Genomic DNA, 21686 nt, shown 5'->3' with positions numbered 1-21686 from the left:
AAAACGTATGGTGATCAGATTCAGGAAAGTGGGGATACTATCACAGCATGCGCCGAGATGACAGCATATAATGGGGGAGTGAGGGGCTGCTCCGGCACATGCTCCCATACCTGACCTGACCTGACCTGAGGGGGCAGAAACCCCACCCGGGTGCAGCATCAAGCATCTTTCTTCAATGCCTCTCCGAGGCAAAAGAATATTACATTCGTGTTGCTCGTTAAGCTCTGTACACTTTTACTATCCCCGAGACATGCTTCAATAGCAGAACTGAAACAGAGGGGTTGTGGCTGTGAATTGGCTTGGGACCTTGCCAATGACCCTGGGCAGAGAAGTAGCAGGTGCAGTTCAATACGGGGGATTGTAAAGTATTTGTAAGGGACAGGAGTAATTAAATCGGGACTACATAATGCAAGGGGCAATTTTAGAGGATATAATGCAGCACAGGTATCCAAGAGCTGCTGTGGATATAACTAACAGTCACTTGCAGGAGGATGGTTTATCGATCGAAAAAGGTGGTGTTGAGGTTACACAGTAATTCATTGAGGCCTCACCACAATTAGTGTACGGCTTTGGTCATTGCATTTGAGGAAGGACTCGGTGGCAGTAAGGTTAGAGCATCAGGTCAGAGTCTGGGAGGTCGGCGGTTCGATTCCAACCCTTAGCGAGTCAGAGCACTGCGCGTGCAGGATAATGATACGTGTTGCTTCCTTGCGTGATGCTTCAAATTTAGAAGATGGAGCATGGACAAACCCCATTGGTTGGCATCTTTTGGGATGGAGATTTCACCGTAAAAGTGTCCCGCTGACTGAAGAGAAAAAGGCACTGCCACTAGATGGCATCGTTAACACCCAGTGTGTTCCGAGAAGTAACTTCCACAAAGGTCAACGGTTGGGTTCGCCTGATCTCAAGTCTTGTGTCTGCTGTCTGTGTCTGAACGTGAGTGCGTGACAACTTTTGCATGAGCCATAAACTGTAGAGGGGGGGGGGGGGAGAGGGCAATAGCTTCCATAAAAGGGGTTCAGTTCAAAACGAGCAGATTCATTCCAAGATTCGAGCAGCTCAGCTATGAGGAGCGGTTTAATTTAAAGACATCGGGATTCTTACATTAGAAAGGAGACGATAACAAATGTAGGTCATGGAAATGTTTCAGGTGATGAAGGGTAGAGATAAAATAGTAGATGCAGGGATGTTTTTTGGTTTACTAGGGTGGACAGCAAACGGACTCGGGGGCAGAGCTTGTGAATAATTTAAAGAGGAGAGTAGAGAACAAAACCATGCGGTGTATTTCATACAGTGAGTCGTTAATGTCAGGAATAGTAGGAAGCTGCTCGTTGCAGGGACAGCAGATGGGTTTTAAATAGAAATGGATGGGTACCTAGATGCAAGAGAGACAGAGGGGTACAGGGATATATGGTCATCCCATCCACAACTATTCCCCTTCCCATTCTCATTGCCACCACCTCCCCCCTATGGGCATCTCCTTCCTTCACCCAGCTCTCCCCTCTCCCCCACCACCATCACAACACCCCACACAGATTTGAGAGTCCTGGAAGAGGACTCAACACGGGCATAGTGGGCTGAATGGCCTTTTCCTGTGGCTTCAATTGTGAAACTGTGCATTCTGAATTTTCATGTCTATGTAAACCTGAAATAAATGTACACCTGACTGAATCCACATTGGGACTTGCTCTCGTATACAAAACAGGATGGCATTGATCCAAAAACTTTTGGTATATGCCATTACTTCTCTTTTTAATCGATCACTTTATATCCACTTCAACCAGTTTTCATTTGGGGCAGTTGCTTCTCATCCTTGCAGTTCTGCTTCCCGGTTACAATTTCAAACTCTGTGTTTGTGAACAAAAGTTATTGAAAGTTTCCGACACGTATCATCCATTTTAAAGCAGCAACAACTACACAAAGGAAAGGAAAATCCAGAACTTGAAATTGACATGACCAGAAATCACAGAAAGCAATTAAAGTGATTATTGCAGAATAAACTAAAGAAACAAAGGAACGCATTAGCAAGCTGGCAGCATGCAGGCAGGCAGGCAGGCCACGAGTTGTGTGGCTAGGCAACAAGGTGCAGCTACTGTGGTACGCTAGACAGGCTAGGCCGCAAATCTCGGCAATGCCGAGTCGGCCCTTTGTGTCTCCTGAAAGCCAGGATTTCTTTTTTTTTATTTCGACACAATTATCCATTGTACGGAGCTGCTTTTGTCACCACACAGCCATCAGTATCCTGATTCTATGTGGGGCAGCATGACGGATGACAAGGGCATGGGGAGAAGGGAAGAACAGATTCCATGATTGAGAGAAAAGAAAAATAGGAAACCGCAAAAGAGATTAGAGAAGTAGCTTCATGTAAATCAAATACAAAATAATCCAATTGGAAGACAACAATCTGTCTTTTTCATACAGTGTCCGAACATTGCGTATTTGTACGATTCAAGTGGCATGATGTCAACCAGGGAAGAACAAAAATAGTGAACGTGTCCAATGTCCATGCAACGGTTACCATCGTTTTGTGGTAGAACCTCTTCATGTCCACACGTGACAGAGCCGTACCCACAATTCAGCTCATCTCAGCAAACGTAACGAGACGAACGATTTGCTAATCTCAAATTGAAAGGCTTTTTGGCACACTTGATCGCCCCTCTTGTCAACTGTGGTTTGGTGAGATAGTACATTCAGCCACTGGTGTGGACAAACATTCAAAATTAAATAAAGTGATTTGTGAAATTGTAAAACTTTTGGCTGCTCCAGTAAAGGTATTAGAACACCAATGCACATGTGCCAGAAACGGAGGAACACCATGAAGCCCCGATCAATTGATTCGCCAAGGAATATGTCTCCTGCTGTGCAAGGCAGTATTGAGGGATTCACGTATCTGGAACAATGCATTTCATGGCTCCTCAAATGCCTAAACTTAACCTTGTTGTAAAATACAACAATAGCATCGCAATCCTATTTTTAGTGCAATTAAGCTTCGAGGATTGTGGAACTGAAGCATAATGTGAAGATAAAAGGTCGACACGAATAATTCGGCAGAGAAAACATGAAATACGAGAACGGCACGAGGTAGAATGCATACCTCCGCCAGGATGAAAAGTTCATGTTTTGTAACCCACTGATTGGCCGGATGTGCATCCGGACCTGAACCAAAATCTAATCGGCTCTTGTCACCGACCCAACTCACCCACCAAGTTTTGTCAGAACTCATCTGCAACTTTTTGAGATATCGTGCTATTTATCATTTTTGGTCCTCCCTCTCTCAATGGTGAAGAATCGCTTTAAAATTCCATTATCCAGATTCAGATCTTCACCAGAACCTGATCAATTTATCCTTGTCACCCACCCAACCTGTCCATAAAATTTCATCAGAATCCGCTCGCAACTTTTTGGGATATCCTGCTCACAGGCAAACAAAGGTGAATACATAACCTACGTCTACCTTCGGTGGCGGCGGTAAAAATAAACAGACGGAAAAGGTCATGATGTAGATTAAACAGGCAGATGGGAACAAAAGAGACGAGCAGATAATGGAATGGAATCCTCACTATAATTCACGGACCGATGTTTGTCGCTACTACTCCTACAGTTCTGGGCTGATTACAAACAGACTTGCTATATAGGATCAGCATGACCTCAATTAATGTATAGGGGTGATTTTAGCTTTGCTGGTGGTCTTGGAGGAGTGAGGGGGTGGGGCTCACAAATTCTCCATGTAAATGTGTATTGTGTAGTGCCACTTCCAGGTGGGGAAGAGTATTACAAGTACAGTATTCCTGTCCCCACGTTTTCCAGTGCATTGAGTTGTTTTCAATCATAAGCAGTAGGTATGTTTTTGATTCATGCACGAAACCCGGGTTTTCTTGTTTTCTTTTATTTTTTGGCCTATACAGAGCTGTCAGTTGCCTATACACCGGCCAAATAAAGGCATGCGTCAGAAGAGCGTGTTGCATGCTTGGAACAAAATTGCCCGCCGGGTGGGTACTCTACTAGTAGAATAAAATCAGAAGTAATGTTGAAATAATGAGATTAAAAGATAAACGTGAAACACTAGGCAGATGGATGGAAGTACAGATAGAAGTCAAAAATGGCTTCTGCAGTTCTGAGTTCAATTAATGTGACTGAGGTCCATTGCTAAACCGTCCATTTCAAGGACTAGCAAAACAGACAAATTACTTGGAAAAACAAGAAAAAGCATTGGAAGAAATGCCAAACTTGCACCAATAGTCATGGTATGAAGATCTGCATCAACTGAAATAATGTCACCGTGTTTTCTTGCAAAATATCTCCTCTCTATCTCACCTTTATTATTATGAACAGAAACCAGAAAAGTGTCTTACGATTTATTTTGAGCCCAAGTCAGGAATAACGGAACACGGTACTACGACAATTCCCACCGACCTTCATATTCGAAGCTTCACTCTCCAGCTTTGTCAGATGGTTCGAGTTATCCTGGAGTTCCTGCCGTAGGTTTGAGTTCTCCACCTTGAGCACCTCAACTTGCCTTAGGAGCTGGTCGTATGAAATCGGTAGGCCGTCCATGGCCAACCCGTTTTGCTGATCCCACTGTGGAACACGCACTACACATGAGATCACAATGCAAATAAAATCAACAACTTAGCAGCCAAAGTACAACTAGCATCCGTTGAAGACAAAGTCTTCGATATCCCCTGCCATAGTAAATGAGGATTAACAAACTTATATTCCCTAAGCGTGTGCAATATGTATGTGAAGTTTCCCCTTAATCTGACCAGCCATTCTGGAGAAGATGCTTAAAGGTTTTAGGGTAAATTCAATATGGCCACCAAACCATGTGACCTATCAATTATTAACTTAACAAACTTCTGAAAGGATGTCTTGGGGAAAGTGTATGTGAAATTTTGCCTCAATCTGTCAAGCCGTTCTGGAGAAGAAGATTTTAAAAATTTATTAATTTTCAATCCAAGATGGCTGACGAACCATGTGACCTATGACATCATAAATTTACATTCTGCCTCCAATCCTCCAGTGGAATACGTGTGTGAAGTTTCGTTGTAATCCGATAAGGTGTGTTTTTCTATCCAAGATGGCCACCAAACCATGTGACTTGTGACAATTTTTACTATGTATGCAGACATGATGGAAGATGATAGTTGCAAATTTTCGCTTCTTTAGGTTATGTGATTCCAGAGAAAAACATTATTTAATATTTTTCTTGAATCCAACATGGCTGCCAAACCATGTGACCTATCAATTAGAAAATATCAAAAAGGCACCAGTTCACCACTTGCTTGATATGTGTACCAAATTTTGTAAATACATCTTGAGGGGATTTGTAGTTAAGCGCCGGAAACGAAATGCGACGGACGGACGGAACCCATTTCTATATCCCCCGCCAACTTCGTTGGTTGGCGGGGGATAACAAACCCATCACAAACAAGCATAAGCAGTACACTGTGACTGAAAGTTTGTTAAATGCACGACAGGCTGAGCATTTTGTACATTTGCTTACGTGACGAACTGGTCATTAACTTATGATGGCTTAGACTCCTTTTGAATACCCATAATCCTCTGCGAATACGAGTGTGAATATGAATACGAGACAAATAATCCACCCACATGATTTAATGTTAAAAGAAATAATATATTTCCTTGATAAAAATAAAATAAAATACGCATCATCCTCTTTTACAAGAAGCAAGTCGTTTGAAATGAAATCTTTGCTGCCAAATTAAAAAGTTGACTTGAAAAACTGGATAACTACCAATTAGAGATCAGGTACAATATATTAAAAAGGCTCGCTTTTATCCAAAGTGGAGGCTCATGGAAGAGTGAAAGAACAAAGGATGAGGGAGTTTCAACTGATAATAAAAGCGCATAAGGGAACAAGCAGACAATTGATGGACAAACGAACACAACTTGCAATCAAGGGTGGGCCTTTTATATTTTTTGTAAACGTAGTCGAGGCTTGTGGAAGAGCTCGTACTCGTACACTGAATGGATCAGGCTGCAACAGGACAAAAGCAATAGCAGAGTCGAAGGCCATGACTTGTTTTGGGGGTATGGGCGGGGGGGGGGGACATTGTCCTGGCAATATAGTGTTAACAAAATAAACATTTGTTACACTTCATTCACCAAATCCAGGTTTTCATAATGACCAGTTAGTCAAAGCTCCGATTTGTTCCTTTTTCAAGAAAGAAACTACCACACAATGAAATATTATATATCCAAAAAAAACATCATCACATTTATATATTCATGGAGTTTAACTGCAGCTGAGGTAGTCAGCTTATCCAAGCATTATCATCTAATCCAAACGACGTCATCATCAACAATTTGACACCGAGCTTGTGCAGCAGCAGAAAAGCAAGTTGTCCTTTTATTAGCCCACGCTCACGAAGCGAAAAGCAGGGTTAAGCAATTGGTCACGTCTGGAGAACGAACGTGTCTGTATTTTGTTACTCCCTTTTCTCTGCAACCGCTTGTCAGATCAACACGAAATTGTCACCATAGCTCGAAACTTGGCTCCTGCCCCATGGGGAAGAAGTGATTTTTAAAATGTCATCGGTGTCTTCGTAATGATGTCATAATTGCATATGTAGAACACTGCATCTGATCAGTATGAAAATTTTGGAGGGTCATCAAGGGATAAATTGGTCAAAAGACAGAAAAAAATTGATGACATCATTGGTCACGTGGTTTGGCAGCCATATTAAAAAAAAATTCTAAATCTTCTCCGAAACGGCTGAATAGAGTGAGGCGAAACTTTACAGGTATGACCACCTATCCACGAGGAACAACGGCTTTCCCACCTATGATGTCATAGGTCATATGATATTGTAGCCATATTGGATTTTACCCTAAAAACCTTCAAAAATATTCTACTGCAGAACGGCCAGATCGAGGGCAAACTTCACACACGATGCCGAAGCCTTGAGGATACCAGGGTGTTCACGAATAATTCATAGGTCACATGGTTTGGTAGCCACATTGGATTGAAGGAAAATATATATTTTTAATTCTCTCTCTTGAACCGCTGCATCGATTGATGTGAAACTTCAAAATGATTATCTCATAGTCATGGGGAATAAATGTTTTCAATTTCAACCTGATTGGATGCATGGTCTGGCAGCCAGAATGATTTAATTTTTTTGAATCAGGGTTCTTTTTGATTTATTAATATTTTTAACAAGGTTCACTTGGCCGTGCCAGGATGGATTTGTGGGTAGAGGAGTAGCAGTTGAAACCAGACTCCTGAGTTCCTCCTCATGACTTCATCTTTGCTTTTTGCTTGTTCTGGTTCTTTCTGATTCCTCCTATGCAGTACCTACTTTATTTAGTGTTCCATTTGATTTGAATTTAATTTTTTTTAATTCCATTCTGAATTCAATTGAAAAAAATAAAATAAAAAGAGGACATAATGGGTCAGGTGTCTGATCAAAGTGGGGTTGCATCAAAGTGGGATGTCGTTTACTTATTCATAGAGTGAAACTGGAGCTGGGGTCGTCAATGCCTGTTGTTGGCTTAACGGTAAGGGTGGTGGGCTTGGGATCCAAGGATCCTGAAGTTCAAATCCCACTCAGCTGTTGAATTAATATCAGGTGGCATTGACTCTGCCTTTCATCCTTCCAATGTCGGCAAAATGAGTGCCAGCTTGCTGCTATATTGTGTCGGAGTGGCGACTCGTCCAGGATTTTGCCCGATAGTCAAGGAGACTGCTTCGGCAGCACCAACGCTCTGTACAGAGTATGGTCCCAATGGACAATGGTCAAGGAGACTGCTTAGGCCGATGTCACATTTGCTCTACGGCGAGGAAACAGCGGCCGTACGCCCTCTGAATTGACAGAAACGTGCGGCGGCCGCAGAGTTTCTGCGGTGGCCTCAGGGTGGCCCTACGCCGTTTGGCTATCTTTTACAGGCGGTAGGGTCGCCGTGGAATTATAAAGCGGAGTTAAAACTTTTTTCATTTCTACGTTCGCCGTAGCAATTCGACAAGCCGAAAAAAAAACTGGTTTAAAAAAAAAAAAATGAACCCACTCGTTACCGTCCGTCTGGCCGCACGTTCGCCTTAGGGCCTCCCTGCGGTCGCCTTGCGGGCACCTTGAGGCTATCTTGCGTCTGCCTTGAAAATTTATGGCTGCCGCAGGGCCCCCTTAAGGTCACCGTGCGACATCTAATCAAAGACCGTACGGCAACCCCACGTTTTCGGTTTCCACAATTTCTAAATACGCCGTGCGGCTCCCCACAAAATAAAAACATATGTGACTGCTACATTGTGTGACCGTGGAAATACTGCGGCCGGCATATAATTGCTGGTGGCCATAGATTTTGGAGACCCCACGGCCGCCATGGCAAATGTGACAGGCCTTAGGCAGCACCAACGCAAGTCCTACTCATGTGGACATTACCACCTTCCTACTCATTCTCTATCTCACCCGGTTTCTGTATGCATGTTGGGGTGACCTCGAGCCTCAGTTTTAGTTATCTATTCCATTAAGTGTCTGATTATTTATTCATTGCATCTTCATCTGGGATTGCTGTTTATGTTTTGTCTCCTTCCAAAAAGTGTATTTATTTATTTGTAAGGCCTGCATATATGTTTGCCTGCCAATCTTCCTCCAAATCCAGTTTCAGAACATCAATAATCAATCCCTGAAACATCTAAGTTGGGTGAAATACCCTTATTAATTACCGACGGGGTTTAGATTTCATTTGACACTACAACGCATTCTCGGCTCGGGTTCTGCGCTAACTTGAGCCTAAAAGCTGGACAATTTGCAGAGTGGAACTCCAAAGTTTACGACCTCACGTCCAATTGTCTTTAGCGGTCGCAGCGGGACGCGAAAGATGCCATAATACCGATGTGAATGGTAAATATCCCAATTGTTTTGAGAGGCATTCTCGACGATGGAAGCAATATAGTTGTCCCAATAGTCTGTCCAAGGGGGATATTCCCAAATGTTATGAAAGAAAGAATGCAGTTTCAAGTTCAGACGTGGAGAGCAAGCTAGTTTTGCCAGCAGTAAAAGCAAATTAGCCAATATTGGCCCCTTCGTGCACAACCATGAGGCGACTATGAGAGAGAAGAGAGAAGAGAGATGAGAGAGACGGAGAGAGACACAGACAGGCAGACACGGAGACGGAGGAGACGGAGAGTGAGAGTGAGAGTGAGAGTGAGACAGAGACAGAGAGAGCAAGAGAGAGAGAGAGAGAGCAAGAGAGAAAGAGCAAGAGAGAAAGAGCAAGAGAGAGAGAGAGAATGTGTAAGACATTGATTCCAAATGCCTTTGAGATGTCAAGAGCAACGACTCGATAGCCTCAGTATGGCGGTTGAGAACCTTATCAAAGTGCTCAGTAACAGCAGCAAGAGATGGACAGTTGAACGAGAGTGACGGAAACCATACTGGATGGCTTTGAGAACAGCATCTTTTAAAACACTTTAAAAGTTCTTCATCAGTTAGACTTTCAAGCATCTTACTCACAATGGGAAGCAGATAAGTAGGATGATAAAACTTCACAAGACTTGGTCCTCTCACCTGCCTTTTTGCATACAAGAACAACTTAAGCTTTGAGCAAGATGTAAAGAGTGATTAATAAAAGCACATAAAGAAGAGTGTTTACAGGCTAGAATATATTTCAGAACCACACAACTTAAACACTGCAGCTCAAATACCGCCTGGCCGTCTGGCTTTCGAGTTTATTCGGTTGAGAAACAATAATACCACATACGAGCAAGTTTCTCAGCAGTGAAAATTGGTTTGGAGATGGCAGTAATCGTCTTCACAGAAAAAGGCTGAAACGGACGATCTTTGTCATTAAGCGTGGAATTGTTAGAGAAACGAGTCGCAAGAGATTTACTCTTATTAAAGGGAAGTAAGGACCTCGGATCCATGGAAGGGAATAGGTATAGAGAAAAAAAACTGAGTAAAATAATGAACAAATACCCAACATTGGTGAAAGGATGCTCGTATTATACTTTATTTATGTTGTAGGGAGGTATAGGGGTGGTGGTGGGGGAGGGGGAAGGGGCAGCAGCTATATTCCTATACGAATAACTGGAATCAAATCTGCAGCTGTTCAGAGTAGTTACAGTTGAGTCAAAACACCTCTCATTCCTGGATGCATTCCATTGCTTACACAGCCAATGACATCATCAATTGAGCCACTTTCCCAGAATACAAAGAGCTCAACAGTAACGAGTACAGGAAAAGTACTACAGTGAACACAAGCTGGATTTCCGACACAAAACAAGGCCCATCTTAAATTAAATCAAAGCAAAAATCAAAGCAACGAAGGTGAGAGAAAGGGTATGTATGTCACGCGTAGGGGTTGGGGGGCGGGGTGTAGAAGAGAGAAGGGGTATGTATGTGGCATATGAGGGAAGGAGCCTTAAAAATTCCACCATATTTGCATATGTAATACATATATCATCCATTGCTTTCGATGTTAGACCCCTTTTTATATTTTAACTATTGTTGGCTCTGTTCTAACCAAACACAAAAACTAAAGAGTTTTCAACTTTTTTCATAAAAGCTTGAAGACTGTTCCAGAGGATGGTCCAATCGCACTCTTTGTTCCAGGGATTCAAGCAATTGGTACACCAGCACATCATGCCATCGCCCATCGATACACATTAACCGTACTCAACACAACCCTCTTACCTGCGGGTTGCCGTGTGTGTGTGTGTGTGTGTGTGTGTGTGTGTGTGTGTGTGTGTGTGTGTGTGTGTGTGTGTGTGTGTGTGTGTGTGTGTGTGTGTGTGTGTGTGTGTGTGTGTGTGTGTGTGTGTGTCCTTTTCCTGTTAATTCCCTTGCTCATCATGTCCAAGAGTTTCCTCACTGTCAGTTCATACCCTCCATAACCTCGCTCTTCCTTCCACAAGCCTTGATTTTGTACAGAAAAAAAAGATCACGTGTTTTAATCATTGCTTAATGACAGTATTAATTTGTCTGAGGCCAAGCGAAGCTATGTTGAGGCCGTTTATTACCGATTCATGAAACACCCTGCAACCCACGTCTACAGAAAACAGATTTTTTTTTTTTTTTTTTTTGGCATGCCAGCTGCATTTTCCATCAAATCATCATGTAACTTTGTTAAAAAAAAAAGATTCTTGAAATTTTGTTAGCTTTGTGTCAATCGCTCCAGCGGTTGCAGAGAAAACTAAATTAAAAGGGAAATAAAGGTGAAAAAGTGAGGGCTTTGGCCGATGTTCCACAGCATGGTCAAGGATGCTTATGGACGCCAACTCGGATTATACGAGGCTTTAATGACAATAAACGTAGGACTTTTGGAGATCATAATTCAATGGATTTTTCACATTTTGTGAGAGTTTTGATGAATTAAAAGGTCGAATAAATTGTTTTTGCACCATTGTTTTACAAACATCCTCTAATCCGTAATACCAGTCAAACTGACATAGACTTTTCATAAACTAAATTATGTCCATCTTGAACAATTATATATTTTGTGTAAGGACTCATTAGCCACGATATGGATTTTTTTTTTCCTTAAGGAAGAAATAAATGTACGTGAAAGGAGCATTTATCTATCTATAATTCCAGCTGTGTGTGTGTGTGTGTGTGTGTGTGTGTGTGTGTGTGTGCGTGTGTGTGTGTGTGTGTGTGTGTGTGTGTGTGTGTGTGTGTGTGTGTGTGTGTGTGTGTGTGTGTGTGTGTGTGTGTGTGTGTGTGTGTGTGTGTGTGTGTGTGTCCGCTGTTTCTCGACAACCTCTGGTCCGATCTCATTGAAACTTGCCAGATATATTGCTGGGGACCTGAGGATGTGTCTTTTCAAGGTTTAATATTAATCGGACAAGTGCCTCCCAAGTTATGGCCATTTATTTACCAACCAATGACAAGACACGTTGTTGCGTGGGCATGGCCGATGGGGGAAGGGAAGCTCAGCCGCTTTCCCCATTACAGGTTACAACGTACCGGCTTCCGGAGAGTGATGACATCGTGTATTCTAATAATTTCGATTTCTTATGCGCATTTATAGATAAACACAATGCCCCAAGTTATGATCGTTTTCATATTAGACGGTGCATAAATTTCGGTAACATCAGAGTGAGCTGGTATGCTCCGAACCAGAAAGTAAAAAAAAAATTTCTCTTCTCTTCTCTTTTTGTTTTTCCTTGCGACGACATTGCGAAAAGGAAAAATACGTTGGCGCGAATTGAATAATTGGCCATTAAAACTAAATTGCGAATAATCGTAACTGCGATATGCGAACTTCCGGGCCACGCACGTACGGGCACGCGAGAGCGAAGAAACGGCCAGTGTGGTTGTTGTTTCTTGCTCACGGTTTGAATATTTATTTATTATTATTATTTTTTTTTTTTTTTTTTACGGGCAAGTACGAGTCGTAAAAATAATTTAGAGAAACAACACATGGCCTAAGTTTACAAAGAATACCAGAATTCTTACCAATGAATTATGCAGATAAGACAAGTATGCATAAGACTACTTCCTAAAGTTGTTGAGCAAGGAGAATGAATGGGATGAGGAGATGGAGGGAAGGAAAGTAAAAGTGGGAGGTTAATAAAATATCAGAAGAAGAGGACGAAGAAATGAAAGATAGTTCAAGCAGGAAAACCAACAGGTGTTGTGGTTGAGATGGTAGAGGAAACAGGAAAGTTGGGAGTAAGATGGATGTCTGAGTTGTGTCGGATATGTAGGAATGGATACATTCTGTACGATTGGTTGAACAATATAATTATCTCCACCACCGAAGGTGCACGGAGGTTATGTTTTCACCCCTATCTGTCTGTTTGTTTGGCTGTGAGCAGGATATCTCAAAAAGTAGTGGACGGATTCCGACGAAACTTTGTGGATGGGTTGGGTGTCTGCCAATGACTAATTGATTCAAGTTTGGTGAAGATCCAGATACGAGAATTGTTTTTTTTTTTTAAAGCGATTCTTCACCATTGAAATATGGAGCCAAAAACGACATAGAGCACGATATTTCAAAAAGTTATGGATGGATTATGACAAAGCTAGGTGGATGAGTTGGGTAGGTGACAAGAATAAGCCGATTAGATTTGGGTGAAGGTTGCAATCCAGATCTGAACTATCAGTGTGATACGACATGTAAACTGTTCAATCTGGCGGAGGTGTGCGCTCTACCAAGTGCCATTCCAGTTGTACCTTTGTTGAAGATGAAAGGTGATCCACGACTTCTTTCATCATCGAGGAGTGAAACTGCTAGAGCAGGCATTGAATATATTTAAGGTTATTGAGAACAGATTGAGAGGAGTTTTTAATATACATGAGAACCAATTTGGCTTTATGAGAGGAAGGTCGACAACAAATGCAATCTATATGTAGTGAGGAAGATTCAAGAGAAGTACTTGGAAAAGAAGAAGTTATACCATGTGTTTGTAGATCTTGAGAAGGCATATGATGGGGTACCAAGGGTAGATGTGGAATGGGCACTTGAGGAGACAGGGAGTAACAGAGGATTTTGTGAAGGTAGTTATGTCAATGTACAAGATACCAAGAACAGTGTGGAGGATGTAGAGAGTCATTTGAAGTGAAAGTAGTTTACATCAGGGATCAGTGTTGAACCTCTTGATTTTGGAACTGGTTCTAGAAGAGATTACAAAGAGGAGAAGGTAGGATTCCCATGGGAACTATTATAGGACGATAACCTTTTGTTGAGAGCAAAAACAGAATTTGAAGTAAAGGAGATGTTTCATATTTGGAAGAAAGCAATGGAGTGGAAGGGATTGAGGGTGAATCTGGATAACACAAAACTGATGGTTAATGGCGAGGAGGGAGAAAGGAAGGAGAGAAGTAAATGGCCCTGTGTGACTTGTGGTAAGGGAGTAAGGTCACATTGTATTCAGTTTGTGTCTTGCAAAAGGTAGTATCATTGGAAATGCAGTGAAGTTAAGGGAAGTTGGGTATAATGGCTGGTAGTTTGACATGTAAACATTGGAATGGTGGAAATCAAGATGGAGAGAACATGAGGGTGGTGGAGATGGGATTTTAAGTTAAACTAGAAAAAGTAAAAAGTTTTTGTTACATTCAGGTGGTGGAGCGGAGTTCACTGTGCGAACTCGGATAAATGAAGAGGGTGAAGAGGTATATATATATTTTTTTTTTGTATACCTTGGTCGAGGCTCGTATGAGAGCTAACACACAACTCACAGCAAGGAGGCATGAGACAAGAGGGGCGGGAGTGGAAGGGACAAAACAGTGGGGAACAGACACATGAGGTGAACTGTGGAAGGGAGAGGGATGGGGATGGGACGGGGAACATGGCGAAGAGAAGATGGACATGACAGGGACTTTCAGGAAGGAAAGCAGGGGAATTGAAGGAAGTGGGATTGGGTGGATTATCGGGGGTAGAAAAGATCAAGGATTTGGATGGGGGAAGATAAGAGGTGGTGGTGAACAGCTGTTTTGAAAGCCTGGAGGGAAGAATGGGAAAGAATAGAGTGAGGAAGTTTATTCCAAAGGCAGGAAAAAAGAGGAATGAAAGAGTGAAGGTGAGCAGTGATTCGTGATTTTGGTAGTTTTACCAGAAGGGGTTGTTGACGGACCTTGAGCGCCCTGTGGAAATGTGGTGGGGACAAATCGCAGAGAGAGCAGGGGGGGCAAGGCTGGAGAGGAGTCGGTAGAAGACAGAAAGACCACCGACCAACCTGCGGTGATTGAGTGAGAAGCCCAAAGACTCAGCTTCATTGCGGGAGATGCCGATGATCTTAAATGCCCTGGTTTCGACAGCGTGAAGCCGAGAAAGGTGGGAGACAGGAGCACCAGCCCAGAGGGGAGAGCAGTACTCCATCAGGCTACAGATAAAAGCTTTGTAAGTGGTCAGGAGCTCAAGAGGGCCGAGGAAGGACTTTGCACGACGGAGGATTCCCAGTCGGCGACTGGCTTTTGAGGCGAGGTTGGAAATGTGACTTTCCCAGGAAAGGTCATGGCAGATAGTGAGACCCAGAAGCTTGAAGGAAAAGACTTCTTCCAGAGGATTGTTGAGAAAGTGGATGGGGGGGTTTTCTAAATGGTCCTTTCGAAGAGACATAGTGAGAGTGTGAGATTTGTCTGGATTGAAAGACATGTTCCACGTGTTGGACCAGTTTGTGATGTTATCCAGATCTGCAGTGAGCAAAGAAGCTGCTGCTTGCCGGTCTGAGGGATGACAGATGGTACGGTAGAGGGTGGAGTCGTCGGCAAAGAGAAATAGAGGATTTTCCAGAGAGTCCGAGAGATCATTGATGAAAACCAGAAAAAGAACAGGGCCCAGAACGCTACCTTGAGGAACTCCAGCTTGCACAGGAAGAGGGGATGAAAGAACTCCATTTAGGGTCACACATTGACTGCGACAGGAGAGGAAGTCTGCGAGCCATGAGTGGAGATGGCCTTGAATACCATGGCAAGAGAGTTTGGTGAGTAGTGCAGGGTGCCAGACTGTGTCAAAAGCACGTGATATGTCCAGGGATACGGCTCGGATTTCCTGTCTGGCATTGAGGACCTCCATCCATTGATGGGAGAGCAGAAGCAGCATATCCAGGGTAGAGTAACCTTGTCTGAAACCAAATTGATGATTGGAAATCAAGCCATTGGAGAAGAGGAAGGATTTCATGTCTGAAGCGATGATGGATTCCATAACCTTGCTGATGATTGGGAGAAGGCTGATTGGTCTGTAGTTACAGGGATCTGTTTTTGCACCTTTTTTATGCAGGGCAGTGATGTTAGCAGATTTCCAAGCAGATGGCAGATGACCTTGGGCAAATGAGAGGGTGAATAGAACAGAGAGAGGGTGAGCAAGAGCAGAAGAGCAGGCTTTGAGGACACGTGGGCTGATGCCGTCTGGACCGGTTGCAGAATCTGACTTGAGGTTTGAAAGCAAGCTCTCCACCTTGTCAGGAGAAAAGGATACAGAGTCCAGGGACAGTTGGGTGCGACTGGGTAAAGTGGGTAGAGATAGTGATGGGTTTAGGACACAAGATTTAGCTGCAAACACCGAGTTTAGACATTCAGCTTTATCACGTCTGGAATCAGCAGTGCGGCCATTTGAGGTAAGGGAGGGGATGGAGGGGGAACATACACCAGAAACAGATTTGATTAAATGACACCAGGATTTTGAGGAGGGAGAGAGGTTTGAGAGTTCAGACTTGAGATGAGAAAGATGTTGTTTTCTGGCTCTCCTGAGGGTAAATACACACTTGTTCCGAACTTTGTGGAAGGAACTAAGATTGCCCTCAGTTGGGTTTGCTTTCCATGAGGCAAAGGCAAGTTGTTTCAGGACAACTGCCTCGCCACAAGCTTCAGTAAACCAAGGGCGGGAGGAAGGGTAGGACAACTGAACACGAGAGGGGATAAATCTGTGCATGAGGGAGAGCAAGTTTCTTTGAAAGAATTCCCAGGATGAGTTGATGTTTGAGAAAGTAGTGAAAGGAGACCAGTCTAAGTTTGATGGCTGATCGGAGACCCTGCCAGTCGGCTTGAGTGAAATGCCAGACTCGACGGCGGTGAGGTGGTTCTCTGATAACAGCCAGAGAGATGTCCACTTTAACAAGGACATGGTCAGAAGAACCAATTGGAGCGAAGGAAGAGCAGCAGATATTGTCAGGGAAATTTGTCAAAATCAGATCCAGAAGAGATGGAGTACCATTGGTTGAGATCCGGGTCGGGAAGTTGACCGATTGAGTCAGTCCCAATGAGTCGCAGAAAGCTTTTGCTGAGGTGCCATGGCAGGTGAGAGAGGTACCCACACCTAGCCAACTGGCGTGATGACAATTGAAGTCACCACATAAGAGGAAGAGAGAGTTTGGATGAGAAGATAGAAGATGGTCCATGTTTTTGGATAGTGAGGTGTATATGGAGTCATCACTGTTCGGTGGACGGTACAGTACACATATAAACATGAGGTGGGAGTGGAGGGGAAGCCGAAGCCAGAGGTATTCCTGGGGGTGTGGGGGAGTGAGAGCAGTGCATGGAGAGTGAGGAATAGAGTCTTTGATGAAGAGAGCAACACCTCCACCAGGACGAGGCTCAGGTCTGTCATACCGTAAGAGGGAGTAACCAGGGAGAGATACTTGGGAGTCAGACACGTCTTGGGAGAGGAAAGTTTCTGTTAGGCAGATAATGTCTGGTTTGTCAGTGGCAACCTGTATGGAAAGATCTGAAAGGTTTGAGCGAAGGCCCCGGATATTTGAGGTCCACACTTTTAATGAAGAGGTAGGGGAGGAGGCTTTGGGTGCAGGAGGTGGAGGGGGAGGGGAGGGTAGGACAAGGGACGAGGGGGGGAGGTAAGGAGGGTTGTTGAAAGAGTGTGAGGTATTGCAGAATCGCGAGGGGAGGGGGCCGAATGAGGAGGAGAAAAGGCTCTGTGGTGCTGGGGGAGAGCGGGGACAAGAGACAAGGAAGAAGGCAGTTGAGGATTTGAGGAGGTGCAGTGAAGAGATGGAGGTGAGAGGGCAGTGGAGGGAGGCAGCTTGGTGGATGAAAGGGGGGGCAACTTTGAGAAGGATCAGTGAGGGGGATGAAAGGTGGGAGAAAGGTGAGGGGGAGGCTTGGAGGGAGAAGAGTGGGATGGTTGCTTTGAGAGTGAGGGGTGAGGGGGGTGAGTTGGCACTGAAGTTGGAAAAAAAGAATGGTTGATGGAAAGCGAACATCCATGGCAAACTGTGGTTTTTAAAAGTTTTAGGTCAGAGATGCGATTTAACACAATTCTTGATGGATGCAATGAAGGCGAATTCAGAGAATGGAGAGAAGAAGCGCTGTAATAGTTGGATTTTTTAGGCAAGGAATGAAGGAGAGGTCGAAATGAGAGAGTCTGTTAAAATAGCAGAAGAGTCATGCATTGTGAAACAGTAAAGAGTACCACATGTGTGAGAGAGGAAGATGAAGCATTGTAAGATCGTTTTTGTTGTTAATATTAATGTTTGAGAGAGTTCAACAGATTAGGTCATGGAAGTGCAGAAAAAAAAAAATCGAGGAAGAAGACGAGGAGGAAGTTAAGAAGAAGAAGAATAAGCAGAATCGGGAGAAGGTGAGCGTGTTGTTGTTGTTGTTGGGTATATATATATATATATTTTTTTGAGATAAGAAAGAGATTAGTTGGGAGAATGGGGGATGTTTGGAAAGTGGGGAGGATGAAAATTGAAGGTAATGGGGAGGATAGAATTTGAAGGTAATGGGGAGAAAAAACAAAAAAAAAAAAACGATCGAACACCGAGTGGAACCGGTAGGCCTCAAGCCTAGGCCAAGGCCTCAAACACCAGTTAAGAACGTCGACAAAAATACTCACAAAATAGCACGATTTTTGAAACAAAACCGAACTAGGAACACACAGTAACATGTAGGTGAGAAAATTAAACAGTTAAAACGGGACAAATAACGACCGGAAACTTAACTTTGAGAATGTCAGCAGGGAGCCCCGAAGGAGACCTCTCGTCGCTCCAAAACTGGAACCGGATGCTCACCAACCAACCATAAAAAAGGTGCAAAATATTAACAAACAAACAAAAAAAATCCCAATTGTGAAATATAAGGTAAGGCATATTTCCCCTGTATTAGACACATTTTGATGTACAGTAGTGAGACAGAGGGGATTGAGGGGAGAAGATGAGAAAAGAATAGAGGACAGAGCTGAGGGTGATGAGATGGTTATGTGGGTTATAACTGAAGGATAAATAGAGTGGTGTGGACAAAAGAGGCTCAAAGATAACAGTACTAAGAGAGTTGAGAAAGAGAAGATTAAGGTACTTTGGGCATGTGGAGAGAAGAGGAGTCTGTGAAAAAGAGAGTCACTGGTTTAGTCGTTGAGGGGAAAAGACCAAGAGGTAGACCGAAAAAGACATGGAAGGATGCGATCAGTAGAGACATGCGGTTGTTTGGGTCAATGAAGGAGGATGCTTTGAACAGAACGAAGTGGGGAGGGGCTATCAGCAGACCAGCCCCCAATATGGGAAAATGGTCATTATACTAGTATTGGTAGTTATAAGAGAAGTAGTGGTCGTGGTCATGGTCATCGTCGTCGTGGTCATGCTCCTCATCCTCGTCATCGGGGTCGTGCTCCTCGTCGTCGTCGTCGGGTCAGGTATGGGAGAATGCGCCAGAGCAGCGCATCGCTGCGTCCATTTTCTGCCGGTACTACAGGGGCAACCATCTGGCCATCCCCAAGGCTGATGCCTGGCCCATCCCCATCTCCTTGAGAAGCTGATCAACCTGCTGCAACCACGAGGCACGTGGTCGGCCCATTGGCCTCCTCCACTCACGAGACTCCCTCGCTGAGAGAATCTGGGGAGCAGGATCAACATCAGGAAAACGAGCCACATGTCCATACAGCTGCCACAATGCTCACAGACTATGCAGGGAAAAAATCTCATCTGAGTCTCTCTTGACAACTGCTCGTTGGACACAAAGTCTGACCAGCAATAGCCAAGGAATCTCGGAAGAGACCTGGTACCAAAGGAATTAAGTCTCAGTCTCAGATCCCTGGTCAGTCCAAATCTCACATCCGTAAAGCAAGACAGGAAGCACCAAGAACCTGAAGACTCGGACTTTCGTCCTCCTGCCCACGACCACGACCACCACAGTGCCACACCCCATGATGCAGTGAATCCATGACTCCACAGGCCTGACCCAGACGTCCATTTGCTTCTGGCTCACAGCCAGCAGAGACATGAATATCACTGCCAAGGTAAGTGAATCTCTACGTGACCTCAACATCCTCACCAAAAATAAGTACAGACAGGAAAGCAGCATCCATGATGTCAATGAAAGCCTGGATATTAGTTTTGACCCAGGAAACACGTAATCCCAGTGGCTCTGACTCCTCATTCAGCACCTCGAGGGCCCCCAAAAGGATATCCAGAGTCGCTGCAAAGATGACAGCATCATCCGTGAAATCAAGGTCAGAGATCTTGACATTCCCAAATGATACACCACAGCTTGATCTGTCTGACATCCTCCCCAGAATCCAGTCCATACAAGCACTAAAAAATGTGGGGGTCAGTACACACCCCTGAAGAACTACAGTAACAACTGGAAATAAGTCTGAGATGGTACCACCACATCTAACAGCACTGTCAGTACCAGAGTATAGTTCAGATATCAGATCGATCAGTTTTGGTGGCACCCCACAAAGACCAACAATCCTGCAGAGGGCATCCCGATTCACTGAATCAAACACTTTACAGAGATCAACATAGGCTGCAAGCAGCCCCTGCTGAAACTCTCGTCTGCGTTCGGTGAGAACACGAAGAGCAAGGATACGGTCAATCATTGACCTCTTTGGTGTAAAGCCTGACTGCTCTGGATGCTGGTGCTCAAGCAAATGGTGCCGAACCCTATCAAGAATTATCAGAGCACAGACCTTGCCTGGCACTGAGAGCAGCATCACCCCTCCTTAGTTGTTGCAGTCTTGGCGATCACCCTTCCATTTCCAGAGAGGGACAACAAGGCCAATCCTTCCAGTCAGTTGGGATGATGCCTGTGTTCCAGGCAGAACACAGAACTGCATGCAACGACACGAGTACAGCATTTCCACCAGCTTTGAAAAGTTCGGCATGGATGCCACAAAACCCAGGAGCTTTACCACATTTCAACCGGTTCACCGCAGTTGATTGGAAGGTCAGCAATAAGAATAGGAACACCCCTGACATCCAACCCAACAGCTGATGGGTTAGCCTGGTACAGCTGCTCAAAGTAACTGGCCAAGTGGGCCTTCACTTCGGACTCCTCTGTCAAAAACCTACCAACCTCTGCTCGAACTGCAGTACACTGAGGGATGGGCATGGAGGAACAGAATGCACGAATTCCCCTGCAAGCAGGACAAGAATCGCTTGACCACAGGTGATGCTCTACCCCCTCGCAGATGCCTCGAACATAGGCCTCCTTGTCCACCCCCATTGCACGTGCAGTTTTCTGCCTCAACTCCCTGAACAGCTCAGCTCTGCCATTAAGCCTGGCCCTGTGACTCTGGTCAATGGTATCCAGTGTCCCTTGAAAGATAAAATTCTTCTTCGTCCCATTGCGAGTTCCAAAACATCCATCGGCAACATCAAGGATGGTGGTCTTGAAGGCACTCCACAACTCTTCAGGATTACCCAAAGCACCCAGACCCCGAAAATGCAAACTCAGCCTGTTCGCAAGCTCCTCAGCTACCCTCTCATTCTTGAGCTTGCCAACATCCAGCCTCGGCTGGGATGGTACCATTCTCCTGGATTTAAGGTGCAACTGAAGAGTTGCTACAACAAGCCTGTGGTCAGTATTGAGGAACTAAGCACTCCGGTAGACCCTGCAGTTCTGGATCATCCTCCAACGACCGTCAATGAGGACATGGTCAATCTCCTTTGCCACACCGCCAGCATTGGAATACCAAGTCCAGCGATGAGCTTGTGGGTGCTGAAACCATGAACCAGCCACCCTTAGTCCATGACTTCTTGCAAAGTCAAGGAACCTAGTGCTATTCTGGTTCTCAGTTCCAGACCCATGGGGACCAACATGTCTCATAACCATCCCCATCAGTTCCAGTTGATGCATTGAAATCTTCCAAGACAAGAAGAGTATCTCGCCTGGGGCACTGATCAACCACAGACTCGAGTGTGACATAGAATGTGTTCTTCACAGTGAGATTACTCTCCTCAGTCGGAGCATATACAGAGACCAGGGAAACGCCACCCAAGGAGTGAGGAATGCCAAGTCTCATAATATGCTCATTGACCGGTGTTAACTCAA

The 21686-nt window shown here is 44.4% G+C and overlaps 1 protein-coding gene across 4 annotated transcripts in view; it reads right to left on the bottom strand.

Annotated features, from left to right (window-relative positions):
- The window catches only part of LOC147020694 (adenomatous polyposis coli protein-like), a 151052-nt gene that overhangs the window by 96720 nt on the left and 32646 nt on the right, over positions 1-21686 (bottom strand). For 3 of the 4 annotated variants that reach the window (XM_085896240.1, XM_085896238.1, XM_085896237.1), the window contains exon 2: positions 4414-4578. In XM_085896240.1, the coding sequence (XP_085752366.1) occupies positions 4414-4554 (141 nt within the window). In that variant the 5' untranslated portion in view covers positions 4555-4578. Of the gene's footprint in view, positions 1-4413; positions 4593-21686 lie in introns of all 4 variants that reach the window. The other variant, XM_085896239.1, reaches the window with a different exon arrangement.

This window comes from Eptatretus burgeri, chromosome 9 (assembly GCF_056783735.1).
Source record: "Eptatretus burgeri isolate ZD-2024b chromosome 9, Ebu_testis_v1, whole genome shotgun sequence".
NCBI lineage: Eukaryota > Metazoa > Chordata > Myxini > Myxiniformes > Myxinidae > Eptatretus > Eptatretus burgeri.
Note: the sequence above shows the minus strand (reverse complement) of the source record. Positions and strands in the feature narration are given on the sequence as shown.